The 27,111-nt window shown below is 34.3% G+C and overlaps 1 protein-coding gene across 1 annotated transcript; it reads left to right on the top strand.

Moving 5' to 3' along the window:
• The first annotated feature begins 6,367 nt into the window (after window positions 1-6,367).
• On the top strand, window positions 6,368-16,062 carry LOC113769364 (valencene synthase-like). Its single transcript, XM_027313820.1, has 9 exons — window positions 6,368-6,472; window positions 6,557-6,827; window positions 6,943-7,315; window positions 7,435-7,538; window positions 12,999-13,137; window positions 13,229-13,361; window positions 13,472-13,720; window positions 15,730-15,874; window positions 15,908-16,062. Exons 1-9 carry the CDS (start codon window positions 6,368-6,370, stop codon window positions 16,060-16,062), a joined length of 1,674 nt encoding a protein of 557 aa, XP_027169621.1.
• The last annotated feature ends 11,049 nt before the right edge of the window (window positions 16,063-27,111 follow it).

Consider the following 27,111-nt stretch of genomic DNA (forward strand, 5'->3'; position numbering starts at 1 on the left):
AGGAGGAATAGGTTGCCAGTTGGATACTCACTCTCCGAAATTATGTGCGTGGCTGTGTAGAACTTCTCTAAAATGGTGCAAACTTTCTCAACTTTCTCCCAATCATCTGAAGATGGACAAGACTCATAAAGGGGCTCTTGAACTTGAAAACGAGGAAAAACCTCCTTATATTTTACAGCACAACTCAACATTTCATATGTTGAATTTCATCTCGTCCTACAATCATGGAGCAATTTTTTTCCAGGAATTTGCAGGTGTTGACCAATTTCTGCAAATAGCAATGCCCTACCATCAGACTTGTTCACAAAATCCACACTATCTCTAATATTTTCATAAATATCTACTATCTCCTTCAAGCCATCTTGAACCATAAGGTTAAAGAGATGGCCGCAACAACTAACATGAAATAGTTTTCCTCCACCCAATAGCTTCTTGCATTTACCGAAATCATCTTTCAACAATCTCACGGCCATATCATTGTTTGAGGCATTGTCTACGGAAATAGTGTGAATTTTTCCCTCAATTCCCCATTCCTTTGCACACTTGAAAACTACATTTGAAATCTCAATTCCTTGACGTGGTGGTCGGATATGAACAAAATTTAACACCCTCTTCTGATGCTTCCAATTTCCATCAATCCAATGCCCGGTCACCACAATGTATTCAATTTTTTGATTCTTTAATTTTCACATATCAGTGGTCAACCTCACTTTTTGTACATGTCTCAGCAAGTTCTTCAACTTCTTTTTCCCTATCTCATACATCTGTGTACAATCTTTTTTAGCTGTCATGCGTGAGATCTTCTGCCACTTCAACCACCCACGTTTCATCATTAGGTTGAAACCCTCTTCCTCCAAAATTGTGAAAGGGTGCTCGTGCATCAAGATCCAATGTGCAGCAGCCTCTCTCATAGCTTCCATATAGAATTTGCTCGTGTGCAATGGTGGTACAGTTGGAAAACGCTCATCCGCCTGCTGAAAGTTTATCTTTGTCTGCTGCTCGGCCTTTCTAAGCTTGGCTTTTCTAACGGAACAGTTTTCTCGATGCCTCCACATGCTGCTAGTTTGTTTAGTTTTTCCTCGATTTAGTTTCTTGCTACAACGTTTACATATGGCATAATATATGCCATTTTCTTCCAAATCGTCGAAGTCTTCCCATGCCTCAGATGTTTTATTCCTTTTAGGTACTCGAAATGTACTATCATCGTCAGCTGCATCTCCTTGCTGCCTATTGGTGTCTTCGGTTCCCCTTTGTTGTGTTTCACCGTCCTCCTGTGTGGGATCACAGGTGTCACGGCATACAAATACTGGGCTATCAATCATGACTGGTGTGGATGAATTGGTCCCAGACACACATGGTATTGAAGAAACCTCGAGAGGACTAATGGACATGTCTTAAAAATTCAGCTTATGAATCCCATAATCTAATAATGAATGCTGAAATAAAATGCTATAAATAATGAAGGATATACATAGTTTCTAAGGAAATATGATATGCCTCCTAAAGTCCTAATTAAGAAATATACAAGATCCCCAAATAATTTTTCACAAATCAAAGAAGAGTAGTCATCAACTCAGTTTCGGATTTCAACTCAATTTTCGCTGACAGAAAAGTTAAAAGCCTACAATCAAGTAATGTACATCTATTTCTTCCATAAAATTACGGTTAATCTGCAATTTTCATGTCAAAACAATGGAACTAGTCTTCTAGTTTATCCTTCATGGACATGTCACAGGTTCATTAAAGCATGAAATTTTTGGTAGCATGACAAAATACCATTCAACCAATTTGCTATAAATTACCTCAAGAACATGAATAGTCACTGATTCTGCAAAATTAAATCCTAAGCTGCATGAATCTAATGGCAGTAATTAGAAAACACAAATTATCACGAAGTAGGTATCCAGATCTGTAATCAGGCAACAAGAAAACTCTACAATCAAGGGGCAATGGCAGAGACATCATCATTAGTCTATCCTTGACAGGTCGACTATAACAAGCACAAACCAAACCTATCTTTGCTTATAAAAGCAACTTTGTTTTCTATTAATTATCACAAAAACCATAAGCAACTTGTCTTAGTTGTACAACCACAACCCAACAGGTACATAAACAGGACAACATCTAATTATACTAGCTAGTTAACACTTAATAATGCAACTCAGATGTATAAGCAAATTTCTGAAATCAGTGCACTTTCACATCAAAGAAAAACCCACAAGCATGTTTAGAGCCAACGTCAAGAAACTTACCAATTCTCGGAGCTATCGCACCAACTACTGAATCGCTTGTTGAAGGAATTGACTTGCCTTCCATTTCTTCAAAGTTCCAGTATAACAATAGAGAGGGAATGGGATATGCAAATGGAATCTATTGAATTGCAGCCCCCAATTTTTTTGGTTAGGGTTTCGAGATTAAAAATTAATATTACATTTATAAAATTTAACCTCTTAATGCACATATTTACTACACAAATGCACAATATGTACCTCAATTTGTCAAATGCAATTGCTGAAATTGGTGGGTTTTGATTTGATTTCAAACCCTCGCTCAAAGGTCGGCTGCCCACCACTGCAACCTACTCCATTTTGAGCTCGCAGCCTCCAAGTCCAGGAGAAGGAAGAAGGAAGATTAGCTGAACTGCTGAAGCATTTAAAGCTCTAGATGTCGCGGCTGCCTTGTGACTCAAAGAATGAGAGATTGAGATTTAAGAGTCAAGGCTGAAGAGGAGCGAAGAAGAAGAACGAAGGACGGAAGGAGTTTTCAGTTTTCATCATTTCATCATATTTCTCAAGCCAAAATTACTTATTCACCCTTCATTATTACTACAACATAACTGGTTAAGCTCGTAAATATTCTAGCTAACAAACCTAAAAGAGTAAATTAATAACTAAAATAATATACAATACATATATGCTACCGATCTCGAGCTACTCAACGAGCTAAAATTCCTCCTACCGACTACTCGAGATCGACTCGTTTGCTATAGCGAGTAGCTCGAGATCGACTCGAGATCGAATTTGATCGAGTTCGAGTCAAGTATCTAACCAAGCTACTCGCGAGCTCGATTCAAGCTACTCGATTTCTCTGCACCCCTAGTCTATCTCTCCATTCAAGAGACTCAGACCTAAAATCCTTACTTAAGGGGAATCAAACTCCTTGCCATCGGACCAATTAGCGCTGTTTCACAATTGACTTTGTCCTGCATATTTCCTAAAAATTTGAACCATTGACATTGATATAGGTATTACTAGAGGCTCGTTTGACAAATGAGTTTTTTAAGTGTTTATTTAAAACTTTACTGTAACATATTGTTGAAGTTGTAGAATAAATTTTTAAGATAGAAAACTTTTTTTCATTCTTTCTTTTTTAAAAAAAAAAACTTTGAGAAGTTTTTGTTATCTTTTAAGATGGAAAATTTTTCTTTTTCTTCTCTTTCTTTTTAGGATATAGTTTAAAAATTTTGAAATTTTTTTTGAGATTGCTGTAGTTAAAGTTATTAAAAAAATTGTAGGAGACAAACTTGGCCAAAAACTCCTTTGCCAAATAGGTCCGATTTTCAGGAAATTTTAAATGCATCAAAGTTAAGTTCTATTGAGGGAACTAAATTCTGTGCAATTACAGTGTGCATTGTAGGGAACAATTTATGTTGGAAGATGGATTACTTTAAAATTAAGTAGTTTGGATAGAATTTGGGGTACAAAATTTCAACAAGCGAAAATTTTTTTTTGGTGTGTTAGTACGTATTGTTGTTTCAGTGCCTACAATTATTATTTTAGTGTTTACTTGTGTTGTATCAACATCTACATTACACCATGCGATTGCGTTGATAATTGTACAGCACCTCAATCCTCTATTGGCTAAAGGAAATGGATTTCAAGTTCAACTTTTGTTGGATGTTAAATTCAATTTTTGATTTGTACTTTCCCTCAACTTTAGTTGAGAAGGCAGGCAATCATTCCTAAATAATGTAAGATTCTTTGAATAATTTGTAATTCTTGATTAGCTACACGTATACGTAATAAAGACAGGAAAAAAATCACTGAAAAAAAAAATGAAGAACAGTACCTATAAGCATTTATAAAAGCGTTAATCGATTGTACGTTTTCCTAACAAGCCTAAAAAAGCATGGGTTATTTATTTGTATGGAAGCAAATTTCATGCCATATTCATAATCTTTTTGTTTTTGTTTTTCCTCAATCTGGATTGGACTTCCCCACAAACTTTTCATATATTATCTGGCAATATTTAATATCACATGTTTCATGGCTTTATTAGAGCTTATCATTATCATAATTGGTCTCCACAATTTGGTTTTACCAGATCATCCTTGTCAAAACCAAAACCTATGCCAACTAGCAATCCATACTAAGAAAAAAAGTGTATGGAACGTGTAGCAATCCATACACGTTTTTTCTTAGTATGGATTGACAGAAATGTTTCTCCACAAGGATGAGTTTATAAAATCAAATTATGCCAGCCAATTACGATAAATGTTTGATAACAAGCTCAAAATAGGGCAGTGAGACATGTGGTATGAATTGTTGCTCCAAGAATCTGAATATTTCAATTCAATTGTTGGTAAATTCAGGACTTAATAGGATAAGATTGTCCCATTCAAAGCTTAATATCGAAGGGCTTAGTTGAGGAGGCAATACTAAAATATGGAATGCCACATTGAGAATCCGGGCTTTATGGTTATTTTTGCCTTTGGATGTTGTAATTCAATTTAGTCTTGTGCTACAATCATAATAGTCCAGCTGTAAAAATCTCAATTATTACTCCAGAAGGATGAAGATTATTGTTTTCGCAATGTCCCTTTTTATTGGTTGTTTTTTTTTAACATGTGTCCATTGGGCACTCGTTAACAGATTTAAAATTTACCTAACCTGCTATATATATATACAGACTAACAATTATTATCTTCTCTTGTATTTATATACTTTTCTTATTTAATGTTACCTAACCTCCCTCGTATTTAATTATTTTTTCTAATTAATGTTACACTTTAAAAAATATGACATCTAAAATATACCTTAATAAGTGTCTAATGAGCACTTGTTAGATAGACACTTTTGGTTCTTCGACTTGGTCTTCATGTGAGCTTATTATTTGCAATGGATCAACAAATAAGAAAATCCGTACAAATCATGCAACTGGTTCAACTCTAGGTGTGACTTATCGGAAATTTAAATCCCAAATATTTGACTGAGTAATGAATTTTCCCAAAGAAATGGTATTGGACAACTATGTTGAATGGTTAAAGGCAGTAGTTTATGAATGTTTCAAAAACCGAAATGAACAATTGAGAAATTTCTCTATGAAACTCCACCTACAATAATTATACGTGATATTCAACTTCACATAGCATCACCTTCAGCTAGAGTAAGAATGACAAGGGCTAGAATTTATTTCCAGTAGTAAAAAAAGCTCATTTTCTCTTGAGATTTAGTTAAATATTAAAATTTTGAGTTGAGATCATAATCTAATTGTCTTTATTTATCTTTTTTTTAATGCGTCCTGATTACCATATCTTAGTAGTCCGATCAGGCAAAATAAGTAATTAGAAGGTGTCTTTTCATATAATACACTTTAATATACGCATTACTAATCTATACGATTGAACATTGGATCCAAGCAATATTATTGGAGATAAGACCTACTAGCTTTTTCACATATAGAAAAAAAAGGACATATTTACTTCTCTTTAAGAATTCCTTATCTCTAACATAGAGTTTGCTTGATGATATGAAAAAGTGCTAAATCTGAACTTTTTCAGACATTCAAATGTTTGGAGTGTTTGATAAATGAAAATTCATTTGCTGAACTTATTAAGTAGTGCTGAACTTGTGCATAATTTTTTCAGTATAAAAATCCTAACCGAATGCTTAATTCTGATAAGAATCAATAGAATTAATTCAACTACCTTATTTTATCTACCAAATCTACCATTGTTTGTTAATTATGTTCAAAATTCTTATATAATTAAATAATCTAATATTCTCTATCTAATGATTTTCTGTTGCTTGTGTCCATATTTGACTTCATATCTGAGAATTTAAATTGTCCTCCTAATTCTAATTTTTCTCACGGATTTTTTTTTTGTAAAGCTTGACCAATTTCTTCTTCAAAATGATATTTTATACCTTTTTTTTATTCTTTTATGTATTTAAAATGATATTCTATGCCTACGAATATTTGAATGGCATAAATCAATAGCAACTGTTCTGAAGGATACCTGGCTATAAATGTGCGACTACAAGTCTACTTTTGCAACAGTATCGATCGTACAAAGCAACCTAGCAGTTTTAACATTTTCCAATTCTTGAATCTAAGCTACTATAGACTTTGTTCTTACCAAAAACCAATGGGAGAAGAAGGTCATGAATCAAATGTTCATCCTCCTTTGGCACATTTTCATCCCAATATTTGGGGAAACCAATTCCTCCTCCATTCCCCTGATTCCGACAAGGTACTACTATAGTATAGACAGAACAGTTCTTTTATGTTAAAGAAATATTAACATCATCCAAGGATATATATTTGCTCTTTGTAGGCAAGATGGGCTTCTTTGACGAGGCAGGTTGAACAGCTGAAGGAAAAAGTCAGGACAAAGCTTCATGAAACTGCAAGTAATCCATCGGAACAGCTGCAATTTATTGATGCGATTCAACGACTTGGCATAGAATACCAATTTGAAGAAGAGATCAGTCAAGCTTTACAAAAGTTGTATGAGAAACATCAGAGTTGGGAGGACAATGACCACTTTTATACTGCTGCTTTCTATTTTCGTATTCTACAACAAGAAGGGTTTGGAATTTCATCAGGCAAGAGTTATAGTGTTAAAAGATTTATACCCTTAAACTTCAATTCCTAGAAACCTTAACTATTTTGTGTTTTTTTGCCATCACAATTTTCTTTCACCATTTTTCCATTATGCAGAAATATTCACGAAATTCCTAGATGCTGAAGGTAGATTTGAAGAAAGTTTGGTTAATGATGTGCCGGGCATGCTTGCACTTTATGAAGCCGCTCATCTCAGATTCGACGGCGAAAATATATTAGATCTCGCCCTAGATTTTACCAGTGATCGTCTTCAGTCATTACCATGCAAGTTAAGCAGTCCACTAGCTGAGCTAGTAAGTCACGCACTATTGCAGCCTAATTGGAGAGGTTTACCAAGATTAGAGGCTAGGCATTACATATCCATATACGAAAAAGATCCTTCACATAATACAACTTTATTAAAGCTGGCTAAGCTGGATTTTAACATGCTACAATCTCTGTACAAGGAGGAGCTACATGAAATTTCCTTGTAAGTTTCTTGTAAAATTGTTTCTCTAGAAATAAATGAAGAAAGAAAATTATTTATGTGATTTGGATTACCTTCAACTTTGAGAAATTGATATATACTTGCTGGCTAGTGGATCTCAGGTGGTGGAAAGAACTAGACTTTGCAAGAAAGCTTCCATTTGCGAGAGATCGAATTGTTAAGGGCTATTTCTGGATCGCAGGAGTATATTTTGAACCCCAATATAGTTGTAGACACCAAAATTTTAGGGTAATTTCATTTACTATTTGGTTTTTATTTGTCGTGTTTTTTAGTTTTTATTTTATTATTTTTATTTGTAAGTTTTTAGCATAGAATCTCTCGGGAAAAGAAAAAGCATTCAAAAATTATGTTTTAGTTGTTTTGATTTAAATTCAATGTTTCCTTGGAAAAAATATGAAAAATGAAAAAAAAATGAGAAATGAAGAAAAAAGAAAAGAAAAATGAAAATTGCAACTTTGCTGTTTAGTTTATTTATTTTTATCCGATGTTAATTAAATTGTTGTTGTTTTTACTTATTTTTATTATTACCAAAAAAAAAAATAGATTTTTACATGCAAGCTACGGAAACGCAGCTTGCAAGGACAGTCGCACATGCCCATCGGAGGGCTCTAGGATGCCCAGGTAAACCTCCACTCTCATCCTCACCCTTCAGGTGAGGGTTTGAGAGTGGGTGGTTGGGTATAAATAGAACAAAGGGAAGACGCAGCAGAAGAGGGGGCATACGGGGAGGAATGACGGCTGGAGGTTACGGGCTGAGAGTTTGCAAAGGAGAAATCTGGTGAGCAAAAGAGGGACGGCAAGAAGGGAGAGGTTTTGGGACGGCAAAAGAAAGAAACAAAACAGGAGAAAAGAAACGTAAGACGGCTAGAGAAAAACAGAGAGAGAGAGCGGCTATGTTTTGGCAGAAAAGCTTCGAAAGGAGGAAGAAACAGAAAGCTGAGGGTTTTTGACGGCTGAGAGAGTGAAAGGGAGAGCTTTGAGAGTTTGGGAGAGCGCGGTCAGAAGAGGAATCCGCAACCAGGAGGGAGACCGAGAGAAACCCAGGTAGATACTTCATCAGAATCTGCAGTAGATTTCTTCGTCACACCCAAGTTGAAGCTTCAAACCCGAAGGTGGTGAACAGGTAGCCTTCGACCTTTTCTCTTGTCTATTTTCATTTCATATGAAATCTGGTCTGCGTAACCAGAGATTCTGGGCTCTTACATTGTGGATTTGATTGCTAGACATATGTCGTTTCATACGTTCCCTTTCATTATACAGCCCAAAGCCGTTGCCTTTTTGTTGTTATTTTTTTGTATCATGGGTTTCTTGCTTACTTAGATGTTGTGGAATCTGGTTTAGCAGGCTGCATGTTCTTGGTTGTCGAATGAGTATGCTTATGTTCCCATCTAGAAATGCATAGTCCGAAGTTTTTTTCTGCAGAAAAATGAAATCTTGCTTAGATCGATTCATTAAAACTTGGAGTGTGATTTTCTCCAATCTGGCGAGCCGAAGGTTGTATCTTTGTCCCTATTTGCGTGTGTTATGTTACCCTTTTTTAAAGTTTGGACGTTGGATTGAGAAATGTTGGGACCAAACTTCGTGTATTGGAGTCTGAAATTTGAGTTTGGAAGTAAAAGGCAGCCAGTGTTTTGAAAACCGGACCGGACCGGCCGGTTCGACCGGTTGAACCGCGAACCGGCCATGGCTCCGGTCCGGTTCAATGCCAGGTTTGACTTTGTCAAGAAACCGGTCAAAAACCGGTCGGACCGCCAAACCGCTGAACCGGATGTGAACCGGTTATTTCCGGTTTTTGAGTTTTCCTTTTTTTTTTTTTTTTTTTTTTTTTTTTTTGCAAAATGTAGTTACCAAGATTCGAACTCAAGACCTTTGTAATAGAAGACCAATGTAGTAACCGTTGCACTATCACATCTTATTAGTTTGTTTTGATAACTTATTTATATAAAACAAACACTCATATTTCTTTTGTTCCATTTTTTTTACAAAATATCATCCTTTCATGACTCTTTCTTTTTAATCTTCAATACACACACACACACACTCTCTCTCTATCATCTTTTCTTTTGCCACTCATTTTTAATCAAACCTCTTTATTTTTAATTTATTGATGTTTTCTTCCATATTTTAATTTTGTTTTTGTCCATTAAATTTAAAAAAGTTAAAAAAGAATTATTTTTCTTTAACCCAATTTATTTAATACCACAACCACTCACTTTTATCTCATTTTTTGTTTCTTATCAAATTTGCATTTCTATTTTCAATTCTCTTGATTTTCTTCGAACTCCAGACTTCCTTTTTTAAATTGTAAATTTAAATTCCAAAATGTAAATTAAAATTTAAGTTCACAATGTCTAAATTCTCATAGACGTGAATTTTGTATAATTTCAAATATTGTGATTTTTGGATTATATTTAAGATTTTTTTGGTAGATATAATTGAAATTGAGATGAAATTTATTTGTTTTAACGTATAATTTAAAAAACTTATTTTTAAAAATCCAAGTTATTCAAAAATAGTAAACTTTTCATCATATAAAGTATTAAATTATCCATTACATGTCTTATTTTGTGCACATATATATTTATATAAATTATTTTTTAAAAAATTCATTGAACCGAGGTTGAACCGGTCCGACCGGTTGAACCTCGACCCTTTCACTTCACCGGTTCGATTAACGGTCCGATTTTTAAAACATTGAAGGCAGCAGGCCTGCACTTTCGGCTGCTGAAGTTTTTCTTGTTGTTTGAAATGCTTGATTTGTCTGTCGTCTGGCTGAGATGTCGTGGGTATCCTGGGAGAGGGGAAGCTGTGGATGATGTCTATGTGATAAAAGAAAGAAATCAGTGCTTGATGTTTACATGATCGAGGAGTCAACGTCCAGTGTTTGCCATTTTGTTTCCAACGTCACTTGATCCCTCCCTGTTTCATGTTTGGCTGGCTTGAAGTTTATGATTTCTTTGGGTATTCGGCTGGTATTGGTATGCTGTGGGCATGTTTGCCGCGAGTTTCTCCCTTTGTGCATTTGTCGCATTCTTTTAGTGACTTACCCATGCTTGCAATGTTTTTCCTGATGCATATAAAGGCTTGCGTCCCTTGCTGAACTTTTCTTTCATTTCTTTTGCTGTCGGGCAACTCAGATTTCCAGCTTTGATCTCGTGATAAAAATGTAATGTTCAGTCGAGTGAATGATTAAGACTTATTGTGTTTGTTTGTTTTGTTTAAAAATCTGGATGACCATTGGATCTGTCTGCATGATAAATTGGAGGACAGCCACGGTTGGGGATAGAATTGTTGCAGAGAAAATTCTTACGTAGCTGCACGAAATCTGTTGTGTTTTTTTAAGATTCTTTCCTTATGCATCTTTGCTGTTTTTTGTGCACTTTCAAGTCTGTTGGGAGGTATTCCTTCGTGAGTTAATTATCAAAGGCAGGTAATTGGGTGAATGCCTTGTTATGATATTGCTCTCTTACCTCACGAATCATGAGCAGCTTTCGGTTGTGGGAATGGAATAGCATGGGGAAATAAATTGCAGACTTGCTTTTCTTTATAGTTTGTATCGAATCTGCATGATGTATGTGGAAGTCATGTGTCTCGTTGCTTGGCTTGAAGTTAAGATTCTTGGTTGAAAAGCTTTGAATCAAAGTTTGTCTGGAATCATCATTTTGAAGTGAAATAGCGGCAGGTTTGAGTTGCATAAACATAAGCTTCGTATCTTTGCATGAGTTTGCATGGAACAACTTTCAGCAATTGCCACTTTGACCCCCTAAGTCTCCCCTTGTTCCACTAGGACCCAATCAATTGAATGATTTCATCAATTTGGTCCTTGGGTAGTTTTAATTCTTGCAACTTCATTACTGGTTTGCTTCAATTAACTACCATGCTTTGTCTAATTGCACTTAATTCGTGACTTTAGGGACTTTATGATCAAGTGAGCTTTGTTTTGCACATTTCTTTTAATTTTTCTTAAATAAAGTGGTACCTTGACCTTCTTATTGTTTTAAAGCCATTTTTACTTCATTTGATTACCATCGCGAGAGAGGTATAACTTCTTTTATCTTTTTTGTCTCTCCCCTATGTGACCCAACGTACTAAGTGAGAATTGCATGTCTACTTGCTTCCTTTGCCTTTCCTTAATTCCTTTCATTTATTTCATTTACTTTTGCTTTTGTTTAAGTTATTCTGTATGGGGTATGTGTACACCTCTTGGCTTGTAATAGATAGGGCTTGGAGAGCATTTTGTCCATTTTCCCCCTTCCCCTTTTGTTTTAGTTAGCAAGTGTAATAGGTTCATTAGATTGATTGCTTGCTTTTGTTGCTACGTGTTAATTTGCTTTATTAGGCTCTTGCATTTAGTCGAGCATGCTAAGTGTTATGTGCTACGTGTTTATAAGTGATTGGCATGTCTACTTGCTTTTTATAGGCATAAATGAATATGATGGATGAATGCACGTCACCACACTAGTCCAACACTAGTTGTGGCTCATTGTCCCGTTTTCCACTAGTCCAACGCTAGTAGGAATTCATAGATATGGGCTAGTCCAACGCTAGACCCTTAGGGACTTTCCTCGCTAGTTCATACTTGCATGTTTCACTACATTTCATGCATTTTTCTTAGTTTTCTAGCATTTGGCATGCTCCTCCAATCCTTCCCCTTCATTTTAGGTTTTTGCATCCTCATGCTAGTTATAGGGTATATTTGCTTGAGAGTCCCCTTTAGGTAAGGGAAACGAGCGAGTGTGGCTACAAAATAGCCTTAGCACGCTAGTTCTTCCTTCTAATCAAAGGAAAAATTAAAGTCGTGAAATTAGGAGTCATTCCCGTACCCGACTTGATGCATTTCTCTAGGTTCATGCACTCTCATTCTCATCATGTCACTCCCTCACCCTCTTATCCACATTTTCTCACTACTTATATCCTTCTCAATACAAATGCCACGTTCACGCATTTTTCTTCTTGTCACTTGTTTTTCTACCTCACAAATGGCACTCAATTGCACTTATATGTATCTACTATCATATTTTCATCCATTTGCACACAAACACCTTTATTTTCCCAATTTGCACACATGCCATTGTCTTACATTCGCACACATGCACGTTTTCTTACATTTTCACACTTGCACTCATATTTGAGCCTTCATTTGCATCATTCGCGACCTCTATGAGGACTTTCCTCATTGGCCACCACAACTCATGTGGTTGGGACCAAAAAGCCTCGTAAGAGACATTTTAGATTTAGGATTGCATTTCTTTTTCATATCCATTAGTCATATCCAACATGCAACGCATATTTTGGGTAGAAAAATTAGGAAACGTGGGGCTAAATCGCGCAACTAGCTTTGGCTAGGGTAAGGGAGTGCCTTAGGCTTTGCCTTTGCCTTCTCCCTTATCAAATGTGAACCCCGATCCCTTTCTTTGGTTACGTAGACCTAAAAGTTCTTAAAAAGGGGTTTGTTTACTTTGATTTTCAAAAAATTCATTTTTGGGTGACTTGGTACACCCTAACTCTATACCAAGTGGCGACTCCATTTTCCATGCAAAAAAAAACCCTTTTTGAACTCCGTTTGGCCAAATCGTCCCATTTTCAAGTCCCACGGCCTTTTATTTTTCATTTTCACACACATTCACATACATATTCCACACACTACTTTCACACACTCAAAAAGTGGGGCGCGACAATAGTCTTGCTAGGAAGATTATGTCCAAAGTTATGGCAATGACGTCTATAATAGATGACATCTATGATGCATACGGGACTTTTAAAGAACTCGTAATCCTAACAGAAGCAATTGAAAGGTATGACATGTTTACTGTTGAATTTGGCACTACTGATATGTATACTATAGTAAGATCATTAATTTGCTGTAATTTGATGTATTACAACATTTGCAGATAGAATTGGCTGCATAAATCAACTACCAGATTATATGAAGATTTGTTATGTAGCACTCCTCGATTTGTTTGAAGAAATTGAGGAAGAGATGGCAAACAAAGGAACATCATACTGGACTGATTACGCAAAGGAAGCAGTATGAACATGCTCTAATTCTGCTATCAAACTCCTTGTTCATAGGATAATCATCTAGTTAGTCTCGGAATCGTTCTTGAAAAAAGTTTATTTTGTTGAACTAATTTGCAGATGAAGGTTCTGGTCCGTGCCTACTTTGTTGAGGCTAAGTGGCTGCACAGAGGGTATATACCACCATTTGAAGGATATATGCAAATCGGATTGGCAACCTGTGGATACATCACCCTTACAATAATAGCTTTCCTAGGCATGGGTGACATTGTCACAAAGGAGGCCTTCAATTGGGCATTGAGTGGACCTGATATCTTAAGAGCTGCATCAATCATTTGCAGGCTCAGGGACGACATTGTGGGGCACAAGGTAAGATTAATTTGATATACTATTTTTTTTTTGAAAACGATAATAATTGTATAACCTATGATATCCTAAACTACAGGGGAGGGAGAGCTTAAATAGACTTGTGTTAGAAACTAACTGATACACAAATCTTACTAGATCAAAAGAATGTTTTAACACTACTTTTAAATTTTTTTGTTACCAGTGAGAATTGAACCCCATCCACAGCCTAAGGAGGGACTTTAAGTCCCTTCCTTGGTGGCCAAGGAGCCATGTTCAGTGGTTAATTCGATATACTATGTGGTAATGCAAAACCCGTACATAGATAGCAACACATAGTTGACTGGTTGATGTACGTGGATAGAGTAATGACAGAGTAGAATTAACGGTCCAAATTGAACCAGCTTGATAAAACTCCGATCTTGATCATTCATTTGAAAATCCAAAAAGAAGTTTTCGTCTTCTTTTTATAAAATTAAAATGGACAACTCAAATCAAGCCAGTCCTGATGTGCTCGACGCAGGCAAAAACCTTACTCCTGCAATCACCGAGGGCATCTACAAAAGTCTGGAACCCAAAATTGCGCCTGATTGGCAAAGAAGCTTTTGTCAAAAATTTTTTTAAAAGTTTTTTAACAATTTTAACTATATAGTAATATCAAAAAAAACTTCAAAATTTTTAAAATACACGTTTTAAAATACTCAAAAATACACAAAAAAATCACCTTCCTTCCTTTGTTCTTCAACCTCGCCTACCTCAACCCACAACCATCTCCTCCACTGACCAGTGTTGACTAGCATTTTCGCTGGCGTCAGCGACTGCTATTTTTCCCCTTTCTTCTCTCTCTCTCTCTCTCTCCCCTTCTCCTTCTCCTCTCTCCCCAATGCAACCAGGTCTAATCGTCGTGACCAGATCTGGTTGCGTTGGGTGAGGGGGAGGGTGGCTCGGGGAGGGAGGGGAAAGAAGGTGGTGGGGGAGAGGAAAGAGGAGGGGGGAGGAGAGGGAGAGGGGAGAGGAAGGAGGAGAAAGGGAGGAGAGATAGAGAAAAAAAGAAAAACAAAAAAAGGACCGCTAGCGCGGGTTGTCGACGGAGGTACTGGCCAGGTGCCAGCTGGCCTGTGGAGAGGGAGGAAAAAGAAGAGTAGTGGGGTGGGGAAGATGAATAAGAAAGGAAAGAAAGGGAAAAAGAAAAAAGGAAAAAAAGGTATTTTTTTTTTCTAAAGAACAGTTTTTACACACCTCAAAAAGTTTTTTTACAAATTCTATATAAAATTTCAAACAAACACCCAAATAACCTATTTGCCAAACAAGACCATGTTTCTAGAGGGTTTAGTCTCCTATAACCTTACAAAATTAATAACGACAACATCAATGTAATAAATAATCATGCTCTAAGGCCGAACTGTTTGCTCTGGTAAAAGTATGGTTCAACTATAGAAATGATCTCGGTCATAGAATTTTTTTGTCTAATTAAAATACACTCGAATTTAAGGCCTTCATCTCATAAAAATAGCTAATATAATGATTTACACATTAATAATATTCCGATGTTTAGAAATTCTAAAGTAAGAAAAAGAATTAATGTAAGTACTGTGAACAGTTTGCATGTTAATTTGTAACAACTTCATGTTCATGTCAAAGCTTTTGAAATTACTTGTACAAATTTATAGGCTATATAATTCCAATTATATATTTTTTTTCAAATTTAAAAGGTACAATTTGTACTTCGCTAAAGTTGGTTCACAAAACATAAGCTAGCCATATCCTTCAACTCTTAAACTCTCCCATAATATTGGTTCACAAAACATAAGCTAGCCATATCCTTCAACTCTTAAACTCTCCCATAATATTTTCTTCTTGTAAGTTTTAGAGTCTCTTTTAAACTAAATTGAAAGGAAAAAAAAAGGTTATTTCCGTGAAATCCACTTATTCCTTTTCTGTACAATGTCGAAGTCCACTTAATCCACTGAATCCATTTCTTTTTAATCCATTTCTGTACAATGTCGAATGGTATGTGTATCTCATACTTGCAGTTTGAACAAGAACGGGCGCACATTGCTTCAGCGGTGGAATGCTATATTAAGCAACACAGGGTATCGGAGCAGCAGGCATGCGATGAACTTCGTCGACAAGTTGAGGATGCATGGCTGCTCATGAATCAAAATCTCCTTAAACCTAGTACTTCTACTTCTGCTGCCATTTCTGCTGCAGCTGAATTTCTACCTCCCAAGGCTGTCCTCCTTCGAGTTCTAAACTTGGCACGTGTGATGGAGGTTGCTTATAAGCACAAAGACGAATATACACACGTGGGAGAAACCATGAAAAGTTACATTAATTCACTGTTCATTGAGCCCATTGCCAGTTAAGCAAATACTACTATTTACCGGATATGATGAACCAATAATTCTTGGTCATTGCTTTATCTATTTTTTAAGTTGGTCAGCACAAGTGTCAAGAACTACATCAAATCCTCAGTCGCCTCACTTCGATCGGTACACAGTACCAACAATCCACGTAGGATCCATCTTTAAGGGAGACTTCTATGTTGCCAATAATGATCCACCTAAAAATAGAATTCTTTCTATTTTATAATTTCTATTAGCTAATAAAGTATGTGGCTCGATTCCTGATGACAACAGATCTTTCGTCTACCATCCTTTCACCATCCAAATTATTTCTTATTCTTTGCTCTCAGAGAACTAGAGAATAAAACTTGGGGAGCATTTTTTTTCTTATGAAAAATCACCTAGCGGCTGAGGAGGGAGAAGAAATATTGATAGAATTCATTCAAAGTTCTAGTTTAAAGAGTCAAGATCATCATGGAACTTAAGCACTAAGTTTCTGGGTATGTAAAATAGCTTTTATTTCATTTCTTATTTTTGACTTGAGTTTCCTATTTAGTTTATGAGTTTTTCACATCAAATGTTAACATGTTCAATTTGTAATGACTGAAAGGCTTCATGCATCTCACTAGGATTTATTAAGATAATATTTCAATAGTGATCAAAAGAATATTTAAGATAAGCACCCTTTGTTTCTCTTTTAAAGAATATTTTACATCAGTGATGTGCCAATCCTAATTAAAGAATTAAATTAGTGATCAAAAGAAGAAAATTTCCGAATTCAAAAAGTATTTTCCTTTTCTAACTTAACAAGGTTAAATATATATATGTTTGCAACATGGTGTGATTTTATGATGATATTAACGAAAAAATCTTTGATTTTTCTAAGCAATGGAGAAAACATAAAATATTGTAGGATGACCATTTTGCATTAAGTTCTGAAGACATGAATGAGTAACATACTCTGACTGATTTCCCACCTTTTGGGCTTTAACTCTTTTCAACAGATTAATTATACTTTGTCCATATCAGCTTTAATGAAAGACACAAAGAAAACAACCTATTTGAATGGTGAGTTTTCCTTGGGGTGGGGGGTTGTATAGAACTTTACTATAATTTACTACAGAAATTGTAGAAAAACTTTTGTACATTCGATGGTTTGAAGAAAAAATTTCTTTTTTTTTCTTTTTTTCTTTTCCTTTTCTTCTTCTCCCTCCCTTCCTCCTCCCTCTCTCATCACCACCAGCCGCTATCACCACCACTTCATCCCTCTTTTTTTTTTTCCTTCTCTCCTCCTCCCTCCCTTCTCCTTCTTCTCCTTTCCCCTCTTCACCGGTGTTAAACTATTTATCTAAAGCCAATATTCAAATAAATGGAAGCTTGATTGATTGGCAGACATGATATTAGAATTAAACTCGAACTCATATTTGGCTCAATTTTTTATGAGACTATCTTATGTCATGCCTCCTGCCCGCACATGCTAGACACATGACAGCCACCGTACCCTCAAGTCTCACTCGATAAATACAAGGCAACATTTGAAACATATAACACTAACTTGGAAAGTGATAATAACAACAGAACTAGTTATAGTTCGTTATAAATCCAAACTGGACATAACCTAAAATCCTCAAATGAGTCCATACGCTTAGCATCTAGTAAAGATAGGTTTAAGAATATCAATATTCTAAAACAACCAAGCTTGATATAACTACTAGCTCTTAGGATAATATAATCTAGTAAAAATCATCTTCCGGGTCTTCCACGTAAACTATTTCATAATCCTTGAGGTCTACAAAAATATCAAAGAATTGGTTGAGCACTGAACGTTCAATATGTAGTTACTACACCTCTGTTGGATCATGTAGTTATAGTATAACATAGTACACCCTTCCCATGCATGATTATTCAATAAAGACATCAAATTGATAACACATAATATTAGTGAGTGGCAATAATAATTTGAACTTCATAGCATAACGTAATTGTACTTAAGCGATTCTAATATCATAAAACATTTCACATCATCTTATAACTGGTACATATAATATCCGATTTTTGAGTACTCAACCTAGAGATTAAGCCCTTTCTAGGAGGCTGACTAAGAGGTTTCATGATTATTCCTTGACCACATAACATAACATAATATATGTCAATCGGGACAACATAACATAATAGGACTATAGTCCCTACTATCTATTTCATAACCGTTTAGAGCTTTTCATAACATAAATTCATTTTATACATCACACACATATTCCTTTCATTTCATGAAAACAAACCACTTATTTTGCATTTTATAGCATAGCAAAATATTTCAAATAGTCATACATGACCCAATTTGCATATAACAAAGTAGAACTTGCGTTAAGATAAATTCATATATGGCATTTTGAAAACACAGAGGGAAAGTGCCACCTACCTCAAACTGCTTGCAAAAATAACTTTAAGCTTTCTTGTTTTGTACGTATATCGAATACATAAGTATCCTAATCAGTTGGTATTTCTTATACTTATGACTCTGAAAAATTCTAAAATTCATGTATGGACATTCTAGAATGGGTACTTGAAAAATTTCCCAAAATAGAAATTTCTATTTTTGGAATGTTTTCCTGTTTTAAGAAGGTTTCTTGATTTAGAAAGAAAAAATTTCTTTTTAGGGAAGGTCATCTAAAATAATTATTCATGAAATGGTCTTTCCTACTATTATTCATTTACTATAAATGTATACATATACATAATTTTATTTATTTATTTATTTATCATCATCATCAAGATGGTCTCATAAGGAATTGAATTGGATATGAGTTCGAGTTTAGCTCTAGTATCATGTCCACCACCAATCAATCAAACTTCCACTCATTTGAATATTGGATTTGTAAAAGTTGTTCTTGGGTTTAATTACTACTATTGGGTTAATTTGGTAACATTATTAGTAATAATAGAAACATTGGGGTAGCCCAAAAAATTATCTATATTTATTTAAATTTGGGCTTTATTGTTTAAACCTAGACATGAAGTTTGGTGATAATTCTTAATATCTTATAATCTTTGGGAGCAACCCTATATTTATATTATCTATTTAGGTGTTTTAACAAGCCCAATAAGTCATTTTTAATGATTGGCTAAAAAAAAAAACCTAACTCATTTGACTAGGTCAATTGACTTGTTTAACAAAGATAAATAAACCCGATTTCTTTTCCTTTTTAACAACCGACCCGTTTTCTAAATGGGTCATCTTCTTCCCCAAAGAAATTTGTTTCTTCTGAAGACCTAGCTTCTAAACCTAAGAATCCATTTCCATAACAGATACATCAAGCACCATCATCTCTATAACCATCGGTTTCAATAAATCAGAGTAATGGCTGTCAAGGTCGAAGCTATATGTTCGAGCCCTAGCAATTCGATGAATTCAATAAATTATAATTTTCATCGTAATTATGAAATACAAATCTAATGCAATATCAGAATAAATCATGATTTTTTATCGTAATTTTATCATACTATTTTTCTATTATGTTATTTCGTACGCAAACATTACTCCTTGATATTTGATGTTTCTTATCATTTTGTTAATTTCTTCTAAACTAATATTAAGTACTAAACTTGCTAAGTATACAATCTAAATTTGATCAATATTTATCTTTACACTAATTCAAGAGCAGGGCTTAAACAATAAGCATAGACCTAGATTGTATTTATTTAATTTGCATATGTAGAAGCCCAAGTTTAGACTTAAATAGGCCCAAAGATGATCCAAACACCAGTTGTCTTGCCTAATTTTAATTTTTTATTGTAAAGTGCACCTGGTTACCATTGCCCTTTTTTCCATATTTATGCTAGTTGTATGTACTTTGTTAGCAAGTCCTATAGCAACTATACAACTTTTTTTTTAGCAAATATACGACATTTTTTTAGCAACTATAAAACCCTAATGATTCTTTCATATATTCTATATCCTCTCTTCATGAATATATGTTTGACAGTATATTTTCGTTTACTTTTTGAAAAATTTTCTTTCTTACATTTTCATAATTATGTCATGTGATTATAATAGTATTTTTTAAAAAATATGTCTAATATAACCATAGTTATTAAACCCAACCCGGGAAGAAACTCGCGTGAAAGAGGTGGGTCAACGGGTTACTGATTCAATCAGTGGGTGAGTGGTTGAACCGGTGGGTCACTAAATATATTTAAATATTATATTGTATAATTTTTAATATAAGATATATGATATAAATTGTAACAAATAATGCCATAGCAAATGCTCATTTAATTTAATTTGCTATAAAATAATTAATTCATATAAGAATCAATAAAACATAAAGTCATTTAGTAATACACCAAACTTCAAGTGTAAAATTTTATCTATATTTAGTGTAATTATCTAGCTTATTTATGAATTTTAAGTGCAACAAATTATTAAAAATAATATTTGTCTTTAAAATAAATTATGTAATATGTTATTTTTGAAATCCATTTTATAACTTATAGAGTTTGGGGGTCATAAATTTGTTTTAGAGAAATAAAAAAAAGGATAGAATTGACAAAACGTTTATATATTATAAGAAAAATATTTTATTAACATATGGTGAACTAGTCTGGTGGTGAGTGTGTTATATCATTTGCCATAGGTCCAAGGCTTGAATTCCAGCAAAGCCAACAAACTTTTTCCACAAAAACCGGTTCGTGGACAAAATCGACTGGGTTTTCGGTTTAATCCAGTCGAACAGCTGGATCGTTGACTAGTCAACGGTTTGCTTGCCCAAACAATCTGATTTACAAGCCAACCCACCCAATGACCGGTTCGACCGCCGGGCCGGGCCGGATTTAATAACTATGAATATAACATTCATTTAATAAGGCTGAATTTTAAGCTAAACTAATTTTGTTATTATGAACTCAAATAAAAGACACCACATTTGAATAATTAGTCTTGGGATTGATTTCAAATTTTTTTTAAAAAGTATGTTTGTATTTGTTTTTTTATTTCAATTAAAAATATATTTCAATATATTTGAATTGTCTATTTATGAACAAATGCCAAAAGTGTAAGATTTCAAGGAATTTACCTCGAAAATTGATTTTCCCCATATATCATCATTTCGTCCTTAGATTTAACAAAAAATGAATGAAACGTAATGAAACAAACTGTGAACAATGTAGGATTGAGAGGTAGGCTATTTGTGGGTGAGAATGAGTTTGGATTGTAGGATGAGGGGAAGGGTGGCGAGCAAGGTGATGAATAGTGCTATAAGGATAGATAGGAGACAGGATTGCTGAGTGGAAAAGTGAGGAGATGGGCCTTGCTAGATAGGAAAAAAGGAAAATTGCAGGATGTGGGATAATGGGTAAGAGGAGGGTAGCAAAGAAAGAGAGATAGTTACTAGAGCAGAGAAGGAGGAGGTGGGGCTGCAGGTTGAGAGATGCATCACAAATAGAGGTATAAGTGAATAGAATAGTTCGGTACTCAACTCGAAGAACAGCTTGACTAGACTCGATTTTGTTGATCTTAAGTTTGAACACAACTAGTTCGAGTAACAAAATTGAGTCCAGCCTGAGCTCCAATATATGGCTAGAGTACTCGCAAGCCATATCAAGTATTAATATATTTTTTTATATTTGTAAAATTATTTCTAAGCCATTCTACAACATAACCATAACCTTAAACATCTTTTATTTCTCCAACAGCTGCCACCCACCTAACCTCTTCTCCTATTTGGCATAATATTTCCCTGATCGTGCCTCTTGCATCTTTTCTTTTTCTTTTTTTCCCCCACTTCTTGTAGATTCCAATGTAGTAGCTGCCCCACCCCACTCTCCATGTAATTGTATTCAATTCTATCACTCCATGTAATCATTTCATATGGTTTATTCTATTAGCCAAGGCTAGTAATCCTTTATTACCATAAAAACAGATTGTAAAAGGTACGAAATTCAAAAATGATGATTAATCTGGATGAGTAATAATCACTCCATTTGAACATGGTAAATTTGTTGCTTGTGATATTTGAATATCAATTTTTGGTTAGTTCTTTTGAAAAATTGTATGAGGATGAACTTTTGATTTGTTTTGTTAAGTTCATGAGTAAAAGATTATGTCTCATATTAGTCCGAGAGATGGAAAAAGAGTGGTTAATATGTAAGTAAGAGCTTGAGACCTAATAGCTTAAATTTTTAGGTCGAAATTGGGTTCCTGACTTACATATTGGCCTCTTTGATGGGATCTCTTGAGGTGTTTCTCCCATACAAGTGGTATCAGAACTCCATTGGGGTTTTGGTTAATTATTTGAGATTGAGTGGTTGGTGGTATACCATGGTATTTAGAACTATACAGTTTCCGATTCAACCGTTTAATGGAACTACAAGTTTTACTCTTTAGCAAAAAAGAGTGAAGGATGTTCTAGTTCAACAATGCTTGGCAAAAGCATTGAATGGTAAGAATAAGAAGCCAGAGAGTATAAAAGATGATGAGTTTGAAGAGTTGGATGCAAGGTGTGCGAGCATGATTCGGCTCTATGTTGCGGACAACATTATAAATAATGTGATAGATGAGGAAGATTCTATAGTAGACCTCTAGAAAAAAATTGAAAAAACTTTATCTGGTTAAAAGTTTATCCAATAAACTGCATTTGAAATGGCGGATCAACTCCAAATAGTTGGCATAGACATTAAGGAAGAAAATAAGGCCCTTTTACTTCTTACCTCAATCTCTGATTCTTACGAAAGTGTCGTGATGACCGTATTGTATGGCAAGGACACTTCAGAGTTCGAGAATGTGCAGTCATCTTTGTTGGATCATGAAAAAAAAGAAGGCAAACCAGGATGTGACACAAGAAAAGGAGTGAGAGGGTTATACAAAAGTTGGGCTTGAGAATCAAGTTGTAATCTTGTAATATTTTTTCTCTCATAGTAAAAATAATTTTTCTCTCCGTGGATGTAGGTTTGGTGATTAAGCCAAACAACATTAATTCTTGTACATTGCTCATCATTCGTGCTAGTTATTGTTTTCTATTAAATTGTAGGTTTTTCTTTTTCTATCTCAAATAGTTTGCCTAATACCCTTACAAATGGTATCAAAGCTTCTGGTTGCGAGATTGGACTACTCATGGGCAAATGAATTCTTCTCGGAGTTGGATTGATGAAAATTCTCTTCTTGGTGGTAGATTGAACTGTCAAGGAGTCTGGTTGGTATTGGATCAGGTGCGCCATGGATTTGGCAGGGGCTCCGGTTGGTGTTAGACCAAAGAGCCAAGGGTTGGGAAGGATCCACAATCTAATTTAGATGTTGAAGAAGAGTCGGTCCATGATTGAGAGAAGAGCTGATCTTAGGTGATAATGTGGGTTTGCGTTGAGTATTAAAGTGGCTTGAAGAAGAGCTTACAAACTTAAGTTCAATGTAAGGGATTACTCATGGAGGGGGAGATTTGTTAAATTCATGAATAAAGGATTATGTTCCACATTGGTCCGAGAGATGAAGAAAAAATGGTTAATGTGTAAGTAAGGACTTGAGATCTAAAAGTTAAATTTTTGGGACTACTTGATTCAAGATTGAGTTTGCCTCAAATTGAGCTCGCGTCATGAAAATGCATACTCAACAAGCTCAAGTCCGAGCTCGAGTATGCCTACTTGGGATCAAGTTCGAACTCAAGAATGGTGATAGTCAAACTCAACTCAATTTGATTACAACCCTGATCACAAAGAGAGAGGAAGATTAGTAGGAGGGTGTTGTCAGATTAGTATAAAAGCTGATTTTATAAAATTGATTCTTAAAAATCAAAATTTTCAAAATAACTGATGTGTTTTCATTTACTGTTAAAAAGCCATTTTAATAAATGTATAGGTGTTCTCGAAAAAGGTTAAAAAATGGATTTTGACAATACTACCCTTATATACTACATAAATGAATTTTTGTACTAATTAAATAATTTTTGATGTATTAATTACTTATCTAATGAAGATTAAATGATGAATGAGAAAAACAAGGGACATATAGATGATTCTGGAAGTGAGAAAAAGGATGAGAATAGAAGGACCATGAAAAGTTATCTAATCTTTAGATAATTTAGTAATTATGTTAAAATTGGAGGGTAATTTTCTCTACATAAAAGAGTAGTCAGCATTAGAATCCAAAAGCATCTCAAAATCTGCTTCTGATTTTTAGCTTTTTTGGGCCAAAAAAAATCTAAAATCAATTAGTTGAGAACACAACAAAATAACTTTTTGAAAGTCAAAAGCTAAAATCAGGCTTTCAAAATCAGTTGAAAATGGACCCCAAGTTTTGATCTTGTATTGGCTTTCTCGTCATTTTTCCCGAGCTTAAATTATTTATTCTTTTTTTTTAATTTTAGGCGTCTATGCCTCTGGTAGCAACTTTATGCCCTGTCTAATTGGGAGTCAATTTAGGTCGGATCCCATGAGGGGGCAAAATCTCCCAACACCAATCTCTCCATTCCGAAGACAAAACCTAAAAACCTTACTTCAGGAGAGCCGAAGTCCTTGCCACCAGACCAATTGGCGTTGTTTCGCTATTGACTTCGTCCTGCATTGCAGCTAAATGTTTGCAGCATTAACATTAATAAGACTTTTTAAATGCATCAAAGGTTAAGTTCTATTGAGGAAACTGAATTTTCTGCAATCATAGTGTGCATTGCAGAGAACAATTCATGTTAGAACATGGATTACTTTAAAATTAGATAGTTGGATAGAATTTGGGGTACAAATTTCAATAAGTGAAAATTTTTATTGTATTCTTACGTATTATCATTTTAGTGTTTACTTTTGTTGTATCAACTTCTATATTACACCATGCAGTTGCATTGATAATTGTAGAGGGCCTAAATCCTCTACTGGGTATTTGGGTACAGGTAGTGGATTTCGAGTTCAGCTTTTGTTGGACCCTGAATCCAATTTTTGATTTGTACTTTCCCTCAGCTTTAGTTGGAAGGGCAGGCAATCATTTCTAAATAGTGTAAGATTTTTTGAATGATTTGTAACTCTTTCTTAACTCTACACGCATCTGCGTAACAAAGACAAAAAAAATCGCTGAAAAAATAGAAGAAAAGTACCTGTAAGCATTTATCAAAGCGTTAATTGATTGTAAGTTTTCTTGACAAGACAAAACAGAACTTGTATTAATTAGTTGTATGGAAGCTAATTTTATAAAAAAGGACGACCAATCAAAATTTTGTGCCTGTTTCAGTAGACATAGCCTATAAAAGAACGATCTCTGCAATTCCTCTTTTTTAATTTCAATCATTAAGGTGAAGATTTTTGTAGGAAAGAGGAAGAATTAAATAAAAAAGAAAGAGAAAAAGAAAGAAAAGAAAGAAAAACAAGGTAAATGAAAAGTCAAAATAATGCAAGGGCAATTTTGTCCTAAAGGGGGTTAAGTAAGCAAAATTAAAGGTTAGGGGGTAAACTGAGAAATGGGGTATTCTTTAAGGGGATAAAATGTGATTAATCCTAAAATTAAATTGAAGAAAGAGCAAAATAACTGGTTACGATAATCAGTCTGTAGAGATACAAGTCGCATGACTGGTGGGTTAAAATTGCCTATGTTGATTCAAATTATCTAAATTTAAATGATCTAAACTATCTACTCTTGTCTAAATTTAGATAATTTAAATAATTTAAATTTATCAAATTTTAGATATAATAAATTTATTTAATTTTTTATTTTCATTTAAGTTATTTATTTAAATTTATATATTATTGATTCAATTTATTGTTCACTTTCAATTGCAAATGAATTATACTTTGTTTTTATGCTTCATGCATCATGAAAAGAAGATTAATTTTTCTTTTGTCAATTTTCTTAGTCCTTCTATAACATATACTACATACATGCTTCAGCGTCTCATTTTCATTTATGAAAAACAATTAAATTGTACTTTATGATTCATGAATCATGAAATGAGTTCTTTCTTTCTATTTCACACAACTATAAAATGAATCCAAAAACAATATTTGTTTCTCTTTGTAATTATTCTTACCTATTATTCTTAGCACTTTCACAATTCTTACGATTTATTATTCATAAATCTGAAAACAAGATTAATAAGGTTTTGCAAGTATTCTTAGCCCTTTTTTAATGTATACTCAAGCAATTAGATCATGAATCATGAAAAGAGTTCTTTCTTTCTACTTCACAAAACTACAAATTGAATCCATGAATTTGTAATTATTCTTACCAATTATTGTTAACACTTTTGCGATTCTTGCACAATATTTGATTTTCTTTGCAACTATTCTTAGTCCTATCTTTGCAACTATACCTGATACTATAGGATGAAGTCACGTGATAAGAAACAATACATTAGAAAAGGAAAAGTTGTTATGAAACAATTAAAAGTATGGATGTCCCTTTGTATTCCCAAGAGGATTAATTCATGATTTATGGTTACATTATGTATAGAAGTTACAATCCATAAATCTATTCATGTAGTGGAAGAACCGTTTCATAGGATTTATGTACCTTTGATCTTGTAGTACCTATATATAGAGGTACATTAACACCCTTTAAAAGTACTTTTGTATCTTATTGGAATATAAGAATATCATTCTCCCTTTCTCTACTCCTTTCTCTAATACTTCTTCAATTCCTATTGTAGTATCTTCATGCATAAGTGCTACATATAAATTTAAGACCGGTTTACCTAAATAAGGTATGAATTGATTTCAAATATCTCCGGAGATTAAATAAATGTCATGACAAAATTCAACCTCTTGAAGAGGTCGCTCCTGATGAGCCAACTCCTGAAGAGAATGAAATCATAGAAAATTTAATTGGAGCCTAATGAAATGTAGCACTTGATATTATAGAAGTTGATGAGGATTATGAATCTAAATCGGTTGATGAATGTCGGTATAGAAATGATTGGTCAAAATGGAAAGATGCGATCCAATCTGAATTGGACTCACTGGCTAAAAGAAAAGTTTTTGGACCTGTAGTCCAAACACCTGAAGGTGTAAAGCCAGTAGGATATAAATGGGTATTTGTGAGAAAAAGAAATGAGAAAAATGAAATTGTGAGATATAAAGCAAGACTTGTAGCCCAAGGATTTTCAC

This window comes from Coffea eugenioides, chromosome 4, assembly GCF_003713205.1.
Source record: "Coffea eugenioides isolate CCC68of chromosome 4, Ceug_1.0, whole genome shotgun sequence".
NCBI classification, from domain to species: domain Eukaryota; kingdom Viridiplantae; phylum Streptophyta; class Magnoliopsida; order Gentianales; family Rubiaceae; genus Coffea; species Coffea eugenioides.

Excerpts from the sequence above, each read along its gene's own strand:
- LOC113769364 (XM_027313820.1), top strand. The coding sequence starts at position 6,368 with ATGGGAGAAGAAGGTCATGAATCAAATGTTCATCCTCCTTTGGCACAT. Across the intron at positions 6,473-6,556 it reads ATTCCCCTGATTCCGACAAG|GCAAGATGGGCTTCTTTGAC; the intron begins GTACTACTATAG and ends TGCTCTTTGTAG. Across the intron at positions 13,362-13,471 it reads CTGATTACGCAAAGGAAGCA|ATGAAGGTTCTGGTCCGTGC; the intron begins GTATGAACATGC and ends ACTAATTTGCAG.